The 17,413-nt window shown below is 35.0% G+C and overlaps 1 protein-coding gene across 1 annotated transcript in view; it reads left to right on the top strand.

The window, feature by feature from the left end:
• The first annotated feature begins 304 nt into the window (after window positions 1-304).
• LOC107572828 (U4/U6 small nuclear ribonucleoprotein Prp3-like) overlaps window positions 305-17,413 on the top strand; it is a 27,233-nt gene continuing 10,124 nt past the window's right edge. Inside the window, exons 1-11 of the mRNA XM_016259261.1 lie at window positions 305-517; window positions 1,341-1,503; window positions 8,679-8,814; window positions 13,062-13,089; window positions 14,386-14,648; window positions 14,833-14,951; window positions 15,034-15,221; window positions 15,323-15,489; window positions 15,786-15,868; window positions 16,011-16,154; window positions 16,427-16,526. Coding sequence (XP_016114747.1) covers window positions 1,359-1,503; window positions 8,679-8,814; window positions 13,062-13,089; window positions 14,386-14,648; window positions 14,833-14,951; window positions 15,034-15,221; window positions 15,323-15,489; window positions 15,786-15,868; window positions 16,011-16,154; window positions 16,427-16,526 — 1,373 coding nt within the window. The 5' untranslated portion in view covers window positions 305-517; window positions 1,341-1,358. The remainder of the gene's footprint in view (window positions 518-1,340; window positions 1,504-8,678; window positions 8,815-13,061; window positions 13,090-14,385; window positions 14,649-14,832; window positions 14,952-15,033; window positions 15,222-15,322; window positions 15,490-15,785; window positions 15,869-16,010; window positions 16,155-16,426; window positions 16,527-17,413) is intronic.

Raw genomic sequence — 17,413 nt, 5'->3', positions numbered from 1 at the left:
GTGAGCTTTCACAATTTCTTACGAAAATTAATAATTTTCCAAACCTAACTAAATAACTGGAGGCAGAACTCCATGTAGATCACAAACCTCTGAAATCGGTTGCTGAATGTAAACGTTATCGTGTTTTTATCCAGAAAAAAACACAGCTCCCCCGTTTACCTCCATTTATTTTTAAGGCAGTCTTGCCCTCACAAACATGGCGGACGCGTTGACGTATCGCAGCAACGGCTCAAAGCGGCCAATGAGGCGTCTAGGTATTTATTATGTCTATGATGGCTTTCCGGCGGAAACTTTCACCAGAAACATCCGTTTCCGTGTTGCCGTTGGAAAACGTTCAGCCAGCGGACACCGTGGGAGCAGAGAAGACTAGAAACATTTCAGAATATTTTGTCGCCTTAAACAGTCAGCGGTTTATTTTTTATCAATGTCGTTTGGTGTTGCGGACGAAAACAACGACAATTAAGTAATAACGAAGAAACGCTTTGGGCCGCTATATAACAGCTGAATAAAGTGAAAGGTAAGTGTTTATGTTGAGGTTCGATTCGTTTGCTACCGAAATCCTTTAAAACATCATCAACATTTGCCAAAATCTTATAGTTGCTACAGTTATAGTTATAGTTACTGTAATAAAATGGAAATTTGGTATTAACCACGACCGTTATAATCAAAGAACTACGCAAAATTTATTTTCAGTCCTAACAATAACTTAGAAACTATGGTATTTTTGAGCGTTAGCTACTTTAAGTATATACTTTAAGTGTATGTTTAAAGGTTTAAAGCCGCCTGTGTTAACTTTTAAGGCCAATTGCACCACTGAGCTGAACCATGTATTAAAAATTACCGGTGTCAGTCAGCGTTCGTGGTAACTTAGTAGTAGCCTAAGTAATTATGTTTGATTCTATATGTTTTAATTCTGTTTATAGCAATTAGAAATACTTTTTTTGTGTGATTTTGAGACTGTCATCTTTGTCAATTCAAGGTGTAAATTGGAGCTGTCAGAAAGTGGATTGTGGAGAGTGTATACTTATACATTGTTCAGTTGTAATCGCATATTTATAAATTATTCAAAACATTTTCATACTGCTAGGCATAATTTGTTTTGCCGTTTAAGTCATTGATTGAAGATGTGTGAACTGGAAACATTCAAAGAAGGAGTGCAATGTTAATAAATCAGCAAATAATTTGAGACATTGAGAACAATTACAAGCAGCTCTTTGTAAAGGAGTGCAACTAAACTGTAAGACTTATCCATTAATGTGAAACATGACAAAAATCTTAAACTAAAGCTAGTTTTTGACATTAGTATTGCATTTTGTTGTTTACATTTTGTTGTTTGTTAGATTTCCCCCCCCCCCGGCATGTCTCTGCCCAAGCGTGAGGTTGATGAGCTGAGGCCATGGGTGGAACGCACAGTAAAGAAGGTCCTTGGTTTTTCTGAACCCACTGTGGTCACAGCAGCATTGCACTGTGTAGGAAAAGGCCTGGACAAAAGAAAAACCACAGGTAAGAAGTTTTCCTTGTAGTTGTCCAGTACAGAAATAGTGATGATATGGTTGTTCTACTTCATGGGTGAATACCTGGATAGATGGAATTATTGCACCAGCATATTACACACAAAACAGGCTGGAAAGAAAATATCATAAACTGTCTACTAGCAATTCAAAAAGTTAGTTTATATATTCATGATGACTGATGTTGTTGTCACATGGATAAGCATGACAGAAATTAAATGACAGCTCCACTTTTTGTTTGTTAATATTTGTAGTTTTATATATGTAAATATATACAAACACGTACATACTAATGCCTATATTCTATACATACATACATACATACATACATGCACTGTGTGTGTGTGTATATGTATGTATGTATGTATGTGTGTATATACATATATATATATATATACATATATACAAACACGTACATAATACTGTGCAAAAGTCTTAGGCCATTAGTATTGTCACAAAAAAAAGGTTTTAAGTCAGTAATTTCTATCTTTTGCTGTGTAGTGTGTCTCTTATCATTTTACATTTCCAAACATTTATTTTGCCATTAATTGTAGTAATCCAGTGAGTTTTATGTCTGCACAAGGAGTCTGACAGCAGCCAGTGCTCCACACACACTGTGTAGGTTTGCTGTTGAAGTGTAATATCACCCTAAAGATCTTAGCAACACTTGCTGATAATATTATTCTCTATCTGATGTATTTGTTCTAATGGGTTGTTAAAAACAGTAGTCATTCTTCTAGAAGAGTTCGGAAAATTGTGGGGTGATAAACATTTAAAGGATTATCTTAAAGGATTAATAAATCAAAATTATACAAGTATCATGTAATGGAATCAACTTCTTTCAACATTATGGGGAAGGATAAATCATACATGTGAAAATGGTATTACACAAGGTAAACTATATTCTCACAATGTTACCTGTTAATATATAAGAGGCTTCCCATTTATTTGCAATGGGAAGAAAAGTAGTAGAAAATTACTTGCTTACCTTAGATTTACGCACTGACTAATTAAAGAGTTCCTTAATTTGACATATTTTAAGTTTTTACTTTGCTTTTGGATTTATACAGATTTGAGAAGGATTGTAGGCCTGGGAATGAAAATGGTTGGTAAATATTGAGCAAGACATAAATAACTTGCCCAAAATCAATATTGGAATCAGCAGTTGAAACCTCATAACCTATATTGAACCTCTGTTAAATATTAATCAACAGTAGGGGGGGAAATCTGACATGTTCTGTTAAATCTAAAACATTAACTTGGGGTATGTGGAAACAAGCCAGTATTAAAGGGGTCATCGGATGCAAAATTCACTTTTCAAGTTGTTTGAACATAAATGTTTGTTGGAAGTGTGTGTGTATACATCCATCCTATAATTATAAAAATCCATCCAGTGTTTTTTAAAAAAAATCCCTATTTTAAAATCCCCTTTCTCAAACCAGGCTGTTCTGAGATTCCTGTCAGAATGACGTAGTTCTGTACAGGTTCCTCCCACGATAGTTGATTGACAGTAGTGTTTCAGCACAGACTGGACTGGTGTCTTACCTTAGACCCACCCTGAGTGAGCTGTCATCAGTCCGCCATTGTGTTGACTCTGGTGCAGGGGAAGACAAGATGTCTCAGATTAAGCGATTGAGGTGCGTTATTGTTGGATGTAATAATGAATATAGCAATCGTCATTTACTCCCGACATCTGAGGTGCTGAAGACGCAGAGGATTAACGTTACTTTTGCTTTGAAGTGTTTGCTCCACTCCCGATCAGCCTAAATGCATCTATGTTCGCTCGAATCATTCGTGATCCAGCCTCATCTACAGAAGAAGTGAGTGTAAGGGTTTTTTATGAATCTTTGCAAATCACCTTTCCTAATAATGCGCTAATTAGCTAGTTTTACGATGAATTACTAAAGTAAACCATCTCTCTGAGAGCAGCTCAGAAGAGAGGGGCAGGGCCAGCAGAGCTCATTAACATTTAAAGCAACATAGACTATAATGGCTTGATAAAAACAGAGCTGATTTTGACAGGTTTAAAAAGGTGTTTTTTACACTATCATTGAGAAATTTTAACCAAAGTATGCTATAGACTTTTAATTAAGACCCTAAAGAATCATATCAACTTGTGCAAAATGAGCATCCGATGACCCCTTTAAAGATTTTAAATTAAAGATGTGATTAGAGACAAAAAAATACCCTATTACAAAAATTTATAAAGGTAACCTGATTGCCAGAAAGGACATTTTTTTAATTATCCAAAGTCTCATAGCATAATATTAAAATCAATTTAACTGAATGGCTTTTAAGATTAAGAATTTATTAATTGTAATGAATTAACAATGACACTGAAAACTACATTTTACTTTTACATTTACATTTAGACATTTAGCAGACACTTTTATCCAAAGCGACTTACAAATGAGGACAATGGAAGCAATCAAAATCAACTGAAGAGCAATGATATACAAGTGCTATAACAAGTCTGTTAGCTTAATGCTGTACAAGTAGCAAGTTTTTAAAAAAAAATCATATAATAAATAAAACAGCTAGAATAGAGCAAGCTAGTGTTAGAGGCCTTTTTTTGCTTTTGTTAATTGTATAAATAAAAAGAAAACAAATAGATAGAATACAAAAAGATTAGAGAAGCACGTGTTATTTTTTTTATTTTATTTTTTTAAGAAAACAAGCAGTTTCAAGTCTAACAAGTCTAAAAGGGGCAAGTTTTTAAATTTTTTTTTAATAAAGAATAGAATTATAATAGAGAGTGCTAGAGTTAGAGGGTCAAATAAAGATGGAAGAGAAGTGTTTTTAGCAGATTCTTGAAGATGGCTAAGGACTCGATTCGATTAGTTTGCTACCGAAAACCTTTAAAACATCATCAACATTTGCCAAAATCTTATAGTTGCTACAGTTATAGTTATAGTTACTGTAATAAAATGGAAATTTGGTATTAACCACGACCGTTATAATCAAAGAACTACGCAAAATTTATTTTCAGTCCTAACAATAACTTAGAAACTATGATATTTTTGAGCGTTAGCTACTTTAAGTATATAGTATGTTTAAAGGTTTAAAGCCGCCTGTGTTAACTTTTAAGGCCAATTGCACCACTGAGCTGAACCATGTATTAAAAATTACCGGTGTCAGTCAGCGTTTGTGGTAACTTAGTAGTAGCCTAAGTAATTATGTTTGATTCTATATGTTTTAATTCTGTTTATATCAATTAGAAATACTTTTTTTGTGTGATTTTGAGACTGTCATCTTTGTCAATTCAAGGTGTAAATTGGAGCTGTCAGAAAGTGGATTGTGGAGAGTGTATACATATACATTGTTCAGTTGTAATTGCATATTTATAAATGATTGAAAACATTTTCATACTGTTAGGCATAATTTGTTTTGCCATTTAAGTCATTGATTGAAGATGTGTGAATTATTACACGTGTTATTTTTTTTATTTTATTTTTTTAAGAAAACAAGCAGTTTCAAGTCTAACAAGTCTAAAAGGGGCAAGTTTTTAAATTTTTTTTTAATAAAGAATAGAATTATAATAGAGAGTGCTAGAGTTAGAGGGTCAAATAAAGATGGAAGAGAAGTGTTTTTAGCCGATTCTTGAAGATGGCTAAGGACTCGATTCGATTAGTTTGCTACCGAAACCCTTTAAAACATCATCAACATTTGCCAAAATCTTATAGTTGTTATAGTTATAGTTACTGTAATAAAATGGAAATTTGGTATTAACCGCGACCGTTATAATCAACTACGCAACTACGCAAAATTTATTTTCAGTCCTAACAATAACTTAGAAACTATGATATTTTTGAGCGTTAGCTACTTTAAGTATATAGTATGTTTAAAGGTTTAAAGCCGCCTGTGTTAACTTTTAAGGCCAATTGCACCACTGAGCTGAACCATGTATTAAAAATTACCGGTGTCAGTCAGCGTTTGTGGTAACTTAGTAGTAGCCTAAGTAATTATGTTTGATTCTATATGTTTTAATTCTGTTTATATCAATTAGAAATACTTTTTTTGTGTGATTTTGAGACTGTCATCTTTGTCAATTCAAGGTGTAAATTGGAGCTGTCAGAAAGTGGATTGTGGAGAGTGTATACATATACATTGTTCAGTTGTAATTGCATATTTATAAATGATTGAAAACATTTTCATACTGTTAGGCATAATTTGTTTTGCCATTTAAGTCATTGATTGAAGATGTGTGAATTATTACACGTGTTATTTTTTTTATTTTATTTTTTTAAGAAAACAAGCAGTTAGTAAATAAATAGTGCAAGTCTAAAAGGGGCAAGTTTTTAATTTTTTTTTTATAAAGAATAGAATTATAATAGAGAGTGCTAGAGTTAGAGGGTCAAATAAAGATGGAAGAGATGTGTTTTTAGCCGATTCTTGAAGATGGCTAAGGACTCAGCTGCTCAGATTGAGTTGGGCAGGTCATTCCACCAGGAGGGAACATTTAATTTAAAAGTCTGTGAAAGTGATTTTGTGACCCTTTGGGATGGCACAATAAAGCGACGTTCACTTGCAAAACGCAAGCTTCTAGAGGGCACATAAGTCTGAAGTAATGAATTTAGGTAAAAGGGTGCAGAGCCAGTGGTGGTTTTGTAGGCAAACATTAATGCCTTGAATTTTATGCGAGCAGCTATTGGTAGCCAGTGCAAATTGATAAACAGAGGTGTGACGTGCATTCTTTTCGGCTCGTTAAAAATGAATCTTGCTGCCGCATTCTGGATTAATTGTAGAGGTTTGATAGAACTGGCTGGAAGACCTTCCAAGAGAGCATTGCAATAGTGCAGCCTGGACAGAACAAGAGCTTAAACAAGGAGTTGTTTTATTTGTTTTTGAGTTTCATTTTATTATTTTATGAAACAGGAACATATTCTTTATTTGATAATTGCACTAAACAGTGGGCATCTGAGTTACAAATTTACATTAATCTTTGTTGTACACTAGGGCTGGGCGATATGACGATATTATCGTATATCGACGATGTCTCGTAAGTATCGCAATGTCGATGTCAACAGTCAGGTAACAGACGATTATCAACATGATCGGAAGAAAAATGACAAATGATAAACTTTTAAAAATATTTTTTTTATTTAAAAATAAAAATATTTTGCATAGCCCCATAGTCACCATACAGGTCTTTTTGCATGCAAGAATTAAATAATTTAGTAGGAGATTTTGGGAATCAAAAAGCTATTCCAATTTTGGAAATCAGATCAGATGTGTAAGGTCAGAAATCAAATTACTTGTGATAAAATTACATTTCGATTCTGCTTCTCAATTTCTGTATGCGCATTTATTGTGATTTCAAAAGATTCAACTGCAAGAAGACGAAATAGAACTCACTGCTGCGCACACACACACAAAGCACATGCACAAAAGCAGCCTCTTATATACGCGAACACTGAACTGAGCTCTCTTTCTCGCATTCTTACGCATTAGAATGGACAAATACACAGAATTATATCGAAATATCCCATAAATACAATCGGTTATGTCTTAAGTGAATGTAAAGAGCTGAGAAAGAAAACAAGGGTGTATTGCATCCCTGCATTGACAGTAGCCGCTGCTGCCAGTCATTAATGTTAATCAAAGAACAAAAGAAAGGAAAATTCCTCACTGATCTTGACTGAATCACTTTTGTAACCTCAGTTTATATTTTATTTGCCTGTTGTTCGGCGCTGACTACTGTAATGGCAACGTGCATCTGTGTATGCGATTATTTTGGAGATGTATTCCAAAACAATTTATCCTTATTTAGGGTATAGGCCTATTCTATTTTGATCTGCAGTTTAATAAAAGTTAAACAGAAAAAAGACAAAGTAGCACTGCATGTGTTTCTGAATATTTATTTAAACAGACTGTATAATGAGGAAAAACCACAAACATGACAGGTATAATTAAAATACACAAATTCCTTAAGCGCACATTTCAGTGCAAATTTTTTTTACAGATTTTTAAAACCGTGTATACAATATAATTGTTTAATTAAGCTGAGTTATAACATTCTTAATTAATTTGCAATAAAACTATAACGTTTTGTTGCAAATGGATGAAGACATTAGTAAGCTTCTCAGCACGCCCCTCAACATGCACACATTCGGAGTTTCGGCAGCCCAACACTGAATATTACGTTGTGGGCATTGTATTTTGATTAATAAAATAAAAATTATAAAAATTACAATACAGAAATGAAATTTAAATTACCCTGCTTCTAAATAAATAAAGCAGTAATTTTTATTTTGTTAAAAACGGGCCAAAAGAGACCTCCGAACTAGTAGGCTACCAGAAAGGGAGAAAAAAAACTTTAACGTTTTAGCTTGGCATTAGTTTTTAAATCCCTGCATAATTTTACTCATACATGATAAATATCAAATATGTTATAGCTTGACTACAAGTTTAAAAACAACGCTGCAATTATTAAAATTAAGGAAATTAAACTTGCCATCATGAAATGTCTACACAGGCGATAATGCCAAAAAGAAAGAGAAACATCGGAAAATAGGCATATTTTATTCAAGACATTATTATATGACATCAACATGCATTTATCATTCTCACAATCACTGCCAGAATGTCCAACTTCACCATGATGAACTTACGTTCTATTATTTTTCTTCAACAGTCCTCCTCACAAAACGAAATTCATTTCAAACACATTTGATAAAAACAGAGTGGAAATTATTAGCAACATGAAAATAACAGCAAAGCTAATGTTTTCTGTTAGTTTTAGCACAAGCTTAAAAAAGTAAAACCAAACTTTGTGGCAATAATTAAGACCAAACTGAACATGGTGTGTGTTTATGGTGCATGTCGGCAATGTTGTCTCTGCGGGGGCGGGGCATGGTGGAGATGGGGCTTAGGTAGACTATATTATCGGATATCGCGATATTTTTAAAGGTGATTATCGATAAGATATTTTTGACATGTCGCCCAGCCCTATTGTACACCTAAATCGCCAATGTATGTTTGTAAAGTAGTTCTAATTTATGTAGATTAGGATGATGTGTGGGGTGTTCACAAGTGGTGTTGGTGGCACTTGGAAAAAAATGGCAACAGGTTATGTGCAGAATTACTCATATTGTGTGTTTTTAAATGCAGCTGAGAATTCCGTGAGGCTCTTTTCATTAACAGTGATCAATATTTTTCTTCTTTTAGACCAGCTAAGGCCCTTTCTTGATGATTCAGCAAGCAGCTTTGTTGAGCGTCTGTTTGAAGCCCTTGAGGAAAGCAAAAACAGGCGTGGCAATAAAGGAGCTGGAGAGAAGAACCGCAAAAGAGAGCTTAAGGTATAGTTTTTTATGCTTCCTAAATTTACAGTTTCTGAAGGGCTTTTCACATTTGAACTAGTTATTGTGGGATCTTGTTTCTCATTTCACACTGCTTTACCTGGGGGTAACAGTTCATTCTGGGTATTCTTAAGCTGACGTTTCACAGTTAGGGGTGTACACAAGTAGTTGAATATTTGTTATGCAATTATTATAAAAAAAATAAAAATACTGTTAGAATTTTATTACGTTTTGCTTTGCTGGCCGTAAATGCAGGGATCCATGATAAATCCTCAGCACGCAAACTAAAAGTCAGTTATAACTAAATTCACTAGGTGGTGCTGTGGAGCGTGGTAACAAATTGATTGTATTTGATTGCAGAATGTCGTTGTCTGCCTTTCGAAGTTTGGAATTACTTTGATTATTATGATCTTACTAAATAATCGTACAAAATGGAATTACTTTTGATCAAATGATCAGTGAAACGGAGTTATCATAATATCACCACCACATTGAGAAATCGCATGAAATCCAAACAGCAGTCGACTGAGAAAAGACCATTTGTCCATCACTGCATTCACAACTGCAGGTAAGCGCAGCTGTACCCCGAGTGAGCCGAGAAGAGAGCTTATCTGATAGCAAAATGATCTTGGGACATATTTACGCTTCCTCATGGGACAGTGGTTTAAGAACAAAACACAAAGCAATGAAAGAAACTTTGCTTAGCACACTGTTATCTTTGTGTCTCTGGAACGTCTGTGTCGGCGCACGTCCTTATTGTTATCAGACAGAGAAGCCAACTTTTACCCAAGCATGTGGATATTATTGTTTTACTCAACCTTAACATGTGAAACAGGGCTTGAAATTAACTTTTTTACTTTGTAGCACTGGTGCTCCCAACTTCAAAAAGTTAGGAGCACTCACCAAAAATTAATGAGCACCACAACTACAAATTACAGGTGCATCTCAATAAATTAGAATGTCATGGAAAAGTTAATTTATTTCAAATTTTGGTGGGTTTTTGTTAAATGTGAGCCAAAATCATCACAATTAAAAGAACCAAAGACTTAAACTACTTCAGTCTGTGTGCATTGAATTTATTTAATACACGAGTTTCACAATTTGAGTTGAATTACTGAAATGAACTTTTCCACGACATTATAATTTATTGAGATGCACCTGTATTAACAGATTTTATCCTTAAATTCTTTACTTTAATGCAGATTTTAGATTGGTTTATATTAGCTGTCAATCACTCATTCACTGCTTTCCGCTTACTACGGTGAGAAAAAGAATGGGCTGAAGAAGAGAGAAAATGAAAAGAACACTGACTGATTTCTTTTGTAAATAAACTTAAGTTAATCCGAGTTTGGTTAAACACAGAGAGAGAGAGAGAGAGCTCTTCTTTGGCAAGGGTTAGAATGGTGTATGCGTTGTTAAACTATACATTCAGCTCTGCCAATTGCACAGAACAGGTTGGGGTGGCTAGGGGTGTGCGATATTGACAAAAAATTATATCTCTATATTTTCTGGGATTTTATCGATAACGATAATTTGACTGAGTGTTACTGGCTGAAGAAGAGAGAAAATGAAAAGAACACTGACTGATTTCTTTTGTAAATAAACTTAAGTTAATCCGAGTTTGGTTAAACACAGAGAGAGAGAGAGAGAGAGCTCTTCTTTGGCAAGGGTTAGAATGGTGTATGCGTTGTTAAACTATACATTCAGCTCTGCCAATTGCACAGAACAGGTTGGGGTGGCTAGGGGTGTGCGATATTGACAAAAAATTATATCTCTATATTTTCTGGGATTTTATCGATAACGATAATTTGACTGAGTGTTACTGTGCTGATATCTTAAGGACTACAGTGGACAGCTGACTCCTAAAGTTTTTGATATTCTTCATATACTGTGTGGTGGTCAGTTCACAGCAGTGACAGAAATGAGTCTTTTCCAATAAGTTCAAATTGATTTTTTCCTTTTATGGTCATTTTTACCTTAAAGCCATTTTTCCTAAAAGTGTGCATTATCATTTGAGTCAAATTCTTATATTTAATCAGTCAATTATAATAAGACATTTGGGCTGTTGTCAAGCAAATGAAAGTATCAACAAAATGTATCTTTGCAATGCAGAGGAAAGACAGAAGCTTCATCTGAAGTGGCATTTAGATGCATTTACACATTGATTAATGCATGACATGAATGCATTTAACCTTCAGTTACACATGCGTAAATGTTTTAATATTGTTAACATAAAAAGTTGAACACTTGATAATTGAAATATTTGGAACTTTAAATGTGAAATTAAAACCGCCAGTAGGTGGCAGCAAGTCACTGTTAATATGTGAGTCATTTTGATTGAACCGAATCATTTACACGGTTGATTCATTCAGGAATGAGACACCGTCATGTTGCTCAGAGACGCAAAACAGTGCTGTGGCTTAGTTTGGAATTATTTTTGTTGGCGAAATGGAGCAAAAACAGGCAATATGGTGTCTAAAACGTAAGTCTCTTAATATTAACTTGTTTATTGAACAGTTGTATAAAATCAATATCACATTTGTAATCATGCTGATCATGCATAGAAACAATGGACAGTACAAGCGCAGCGTTGAGTCTTCTTGAGTCTGTTCAGTAAAGAGCGTTTTGATTGGTGGATTAAAAGCTCACCGCGATTGGCTGAACGGAACATTCTCCAAAAAAAGATATTTATGAATCTTAACCTGCCAGGAAGGTCTCAAAAATACCACACACAAATTCAAAGCAGTCCACGCATGTGTGATGATTTGCAAATGCAGATTCAACGATCCATAAATATATGTAACATCATTCATAAATGTTTGATGAAAATTAATTCAAGAACTTGATATATACATATTTGTGTGAACATTTTAAATTTATTTAGGTACGATGCTTTTGTGTGAGCATTTGGGGAAATATTTATGCTTTTACTTCTGTATTTATGAATTGTGTTTTGAATTTACGAATCGGATTTTGTAAATGTAAATTGTGCTGTGAATTTATCAATTTTGTTTTATAAATGTATTATTTTTGAGGCCGATCTGGCTCCATACTGTGCGCTCGCGAAAGCAAAAACACAAACGGTAATACAAGATTTGCATTAGATTATTACATTTGGATTGTCACAATTTAGGCATCCACATGTGGAAAACGCAATTGAAAATACAATTTACAATTCATTTTGAAAATTGTACGGAATATCCTGCCATACCCATTCCTATTCACAGTGTACAATCGTTTGATCCTGGCTTCTTGTATGCGTATTTGTGGTGTCAGTGTCATTGATTGTAAGAACTCAGCAGGAAAAAAATAGTCCATTTTGCATAAATTGAGTCAGACTTTTCTGAAACTGACTAGGGGTGGATGAAAAGACCAAAATCTTATATCACAATATAGTCAAGTCAAGTCACCTTTATTTATATAGCACTTTTAACAAAACAGATTGTGTCAAAGCAGCTTTACAGTATCAAAATAGGAAAATAGTGTCAATGCAAAAGGACAATAGTAAACACTCAATTTTCAGTTAAAGGCAGTACATCATTGAATTCAGTTATGTCATCGGCCAGCTAAGTTCAGTTTAAATAGTACAGGGCTCCAGACTGCGACCAAATGGTCACATTTTGCGACCATTTTTTCTGCCGGTGCGACTCATTTTTGTGAGCGGTCGCACTGGCGCGACCACCGCGTTGTCCAACTCCTAAGCGGTGCCATTTCTGTTGCATTTGATAAACATCAAACGAAAGTGAAGCTAAACCGCGCTACATTTCCACAACACACACTGGCCTAGCTAACCAATCACAGCACATTTCATATTCCAGAAGGCGGGCTTTCATTTGGTACAGGAACTATTCGAGCCGTCATGCCAGACTGAGGAAAGAGGTGTTGTAATAATGTAAAATATGTGAAAAATAATGTGTTTTTCGAACAACCTAGTATGAGAGCCTGTTATAGTATACCCCCAAAACAAAATGAAGACTTTGTAAAACAGCATAATAGGACCCCTTTAATCACTTTCAGTTTAGTATTTTTAATTTCTTTAAGCAATCAACAATTATAATTTTTTTAATTAATGTGTTTTGGATTTACTATCCGATTAACAGGGTTTCTGAAGAGTTCTTCAAATCAAATTTAAAATTTTTTAAGACCTTTTTTAAAACTAGCACAAATAATATTAATACGGCTTGCCATTACAGAACAAACCTATATAATCTCAATATAAATCAGGTTTCTCAAATTCTTTTACTTAAACAAGCTGGGGCAACATTCAACTGCAAAACAGGGTGACTGCAAGTACTTTACATTTTTTTATTCAATATTTACATATGTATTAAAATTGGTTTATTGGTTCATATCAATACCCACAAAGTAGCGGTCCATCGACATTGGATTTTGCTGATATCATCATGAATTTAAAGGCAATTAAAGGATTGTGGCAATACTAATAAAATATATATACTGAATGCATTAATGTTTTAGTCTAGTAGAGTTTACATTAATTTAAATGTCAGATACTGTTTATTGTGTAAATGAAAATATTGGTAACCAAAATACCAGTAATAGCTAGGGGAAAAAATGCATATGGACATATTACACCAGGACTCTTGTTTTGAAATGTCAATGCTTTACTACTTTCAGCTACTTTTTCAAAAAGATGAGAGGCATTAATTATGCAATCATCTGCAACATATTATAATATAAAAACCAGAACGTAAACATTGTCAGTTCATCGAAGGTGCATCATAAGCAGTTGTTAGGCACAAATGTGCATTATTCACTGATTGTGAACTGCTTTGAAACCGCAGTCCTGATGAATGTGAAACCATGTCATGTTTTAACTTTGAAATGTGCAGAGCTCACATTTATTTATTTAAATCATTGCCTTTTGAAGTTTAATAATCATGTAGCTGTATTGCAGTTTTTCCTTCCGCAAATTTAAGACCTCTTAAAATAATTAAGACTTTTGTTATACTGTTTAAGGCTTTTTATGGACTTACATTTGATCAAACCAGAAACCCTAAATTAATAATTTAATTGAAGAGTTATTAGGCCATGTCCACACGTACACGGGCATTATTATAAACTTATAAAAGTATAGAAGTTTTTCCTCCTTCCGTTTAAAAAAAAAACAATAGGCGTTTTCAAAAATGTTCGGTTTCAGTGAACTGGTGCTGCGTTTGCGTGTGGACGAATGGCCTAACCGCGTAGAAAAAGCTGTGGTTTTAAAAATAACCGCATTCGTGTGGACAGGGCCTTAGTCGACTATCAAAACCAGCAATGGGCAAAAACTGGTGCAAGACCTGCAGAGTTTAATTACAGCCCTAATCAAACACGCCTTCAAGACAGGAGTTGCCCATCCCTGATCAATACAGTCATTAAGTGCAGCCTTAAACTTCAATGTTGATATTATATGACATTACAACTTGTACAGAGTAGCAGTGTTATCTCTCTGTTCATTAGTAATTAGTAATCTGAGTTTCCCATTCTGTTGCAGCCCTCAAATTGTCATTTTTTTGTCATCTAAGCTTGGATGGAGAAAAATAAATACAAAACTTTTGTTCTCTCTTTGACCCCTATAGCCTAGATTGATTCCCTCTCAGACAGACTCTAGTGCTCAACATCCCATCCTTCCAGCAGTGGGTGCGACCCAGTCCATCGCTCCCTCCCAGGCTGCTAACTTCATGAATGATGCTATAGAGAAAGCCCGCAAGGCAGCTGAGCTGCAGGCCAAGATCCAGTCCACACTGGCTATGAAACCCGGAATTCTGGGTGCTTTGGGAAACACAGGGCCACATAACCTGGTAGCCCTGGCTAACCTGCATGCCATGGGCATAGCACCACCGTGAGTGTTGTATACACCTAAAATTAACCTTAGAAAGGGCATGTAGACATTTTCGGCAGCTCTAGAGAAGAATATTGGAAACAAACATGTTTTCAACATTTTTATTACATATCAATAGGTTTTAATGTTTAGAAATAATTTATTGCTAAAAAATAGTTTGTGAAGTTTTATCATTTTCTTACAGTAAAGTGGAACCACGCGAGGTCACAAAGCCAACACCCCTCATTTTGGATGAGCTTGGACGAACTGTTGATGCCAGTGGGAAAGAAGTTGAGCTCACACATCGTATGCCCACTCTAAAAGGTACCATGTGCTACCACAGAAATATGAATCTCTCACTTTACATTGTTTCCTAATGTTCTATTTTTTTTTTTTTTGTCTCTAGCCAACATCAGAGCAGTGAAGAGGGAACAGTTTCGGCAGCAGTTAAAGGAAAAGCCCAGTGATGACCTGGAATCCACGTCTTACTTTGACCCACGTGTGGCTATCATTCCTGCTCAGAGAGCCAAGAGAGGGTTTAGATTCCATGAACAGGGACGCTTTGAGAAGATCGCCCAGCGCATACGCACAAAGGTAGATAACAGCATGGCTTTTTATTTTTGACTCTAAAAACTATACATTAAAATGGCTTTGCGCAATAACAAGTGAGAAACAATATTATCTCCTTTTTTCAGGCTCAGTTGGAGAAACTACAGATGGAGATTTCTCAGGCTGCCAAAAAGACAGGCATACAGGCCTCCACTAAACTGGCTCTTATTGCCCCCAAGAAGGAGTTGGGAGAGGGGGAGATTCCTCACATAGAGTGGTGGGACTCCTTCATTCTGCCTTCCCAAATAGAACTGTAAGAGCCAACAGCTTTCAGATCTTTCAGCTTTTAGACGTCAATAGACAATTATATATCATGTAAATTGCATTAAAAATAAATGGTTTTAAATGAAATGGTTGAGCCAACTGTAAATGTCATTTACTTGCCATCATGTCTTTCCAAAACCATATGACTTTCTTCCTGTGGAACAGTTGTAAAGAATTCAAAGTGCCATTTTCCATACAATCTGACATTCATGTTGTTCCTTTTGATAATTAATAACAGAATTTAGTGAAAGTTTTCTTATCACATTTTTCTGTTCTTTTTCTCAGATTTGCACATACAAATTTTGATGAGGTGGAGATGCATGGAGTCACCAACCTAGTTGAACACCCAATTCAGATGGCCCCACCAGGTATTGATACATACATGGACACATCAAAACCTTCTACAAACAGAAACTGGTTAAATTTCAAAAGACACATTAATCTGAATTTTTTTTAACTAACATTTTCTGTTTTTATTACTGTCTCTCTCTTTTTGCTTCTCTTTCTCAGTGGATATAGACAAGCCAGTGACTCTGGGTGTGTATTTGACCAAGAAGGAACAGAAGAAGCTAAGGAGACAAACACGCAGAGAAGCCCAGAAAGAGTTACAGGAAAAGGTCCGATTGGGGCTTATGCCTCCACCTGAACCTAAAGGTACGTTACCAGTTAGACACCAGTCACACAAAGGAGGTTTAAAATGTATTTAATGTTAACCTACCAGTCAAAGGTTTGGGCACACCTACATTCTTTATTACAGTTGTTTTTCAGTTAAAGATTTTTCACATCATATCTGAATAAAAGTATTAATTCCTTAATTTATTTTTTTTTTTTTTTTTTTTTTTTTTTTTTTTTTTTTTTTGATGTAGCAGCTTCACTACAGCTTTGTGCTTTATTTATCTTATTATTATGTTCCTGTTTGTGTGCAGTGCGGATCTCTAATCTGATGAGGGTCTTGGGGACGGAAGCTGTGCAGGACCCCACTAAAGTGGAGGCTCATGTTAGAGCACAAATGGCAAAGAGGCAGAAGTGAGTAATTTCACATGCACAAAGTATTAATATCAAAGCCACAAGTACCATATTTTCTGGAAAATAAGTTGCACTGGGTTAAATTTGCGTTTTTGAGAGAGAGAAAACAGATCAATCACAACAGTTTGCAGTGTTTCCCCTGCCATTATATTAGGGGGGCAGCCCGCCCCCGCCCCCCTTGAAGGTCAAGTGAATTTTATTTAATTATATTTTCTCTATAGCGCCAGATCACAACAGATGTCATTTAAAGTTACCTTTCCTATAGAACAGGTATATACCTTGTTCTTTTATTAAGCAAACTAAATAGCCTTAAGTTATTTATCTTATTTACACAATGGCATATCATTTTGGTCTCTACGTTATGGTCACGCTCTCTGCATCACGCACAGCGGAGTTCCGCCCGATGCGCACACACACACACACAAGTGAGCCCACTCCCACTAGTATTTGTAAATATTAAGCCGATACATATTTAAATATGAATTCTCCGTGTCTCTGTGTTAATGAATGGCACAGACGCATGGTTTTGTGTAGTACTCGTACTGAAACACTCGTGACGCTTCCGGTGATATTAACGATATTAATGAGGACATAAATACATGAACAACATCTCCAGAACTGCTCTGAGAGTCACTTCATGAGCATTTGACCATTTCATTTGAGTAAAACTCAATGAGTTTTATGCTTTCAAATGTTAAAACAGAATTTGGTTACAATAAAACGTAAGGTTGGAAAAATAAAACATTTTATAGGGCCCTAAACATGTAATATTTGTTAAACTTTTAATAAAGTGATGTTAAATTAAGTTTCATGATTTTAATTAATTAGACATGCTTTTTGATTGATAAAATGTAATTTAACCATTAAAAAGGAGTCCAGAAAAAAAG

The sequence above is a fragment of the Sinocyclocheilus grahami genome, unplaced genomic scaffold (genome assembly GCF_001515645.1).
Source record: "Sinocyclocheilus grahami isolate Dianchi unplaced genomic scaffold, SAMN03320097.WGS_v1.1 scaffold1818.1, whole genome shotgun sequence".
NCBI classification, from domain to species: Eukaryota; Metazoa; Chordata; class Actinopteri; order Cypriniformes; family Cyprinidae; genus Sinocyclocheilus; species Sinocyclocheilus grahami.
The sequence above is the reverse complement of the archived record's forward strand: the minus strand, read 5'-3'. Positions and strand labels throughout refer to the sequence as shown.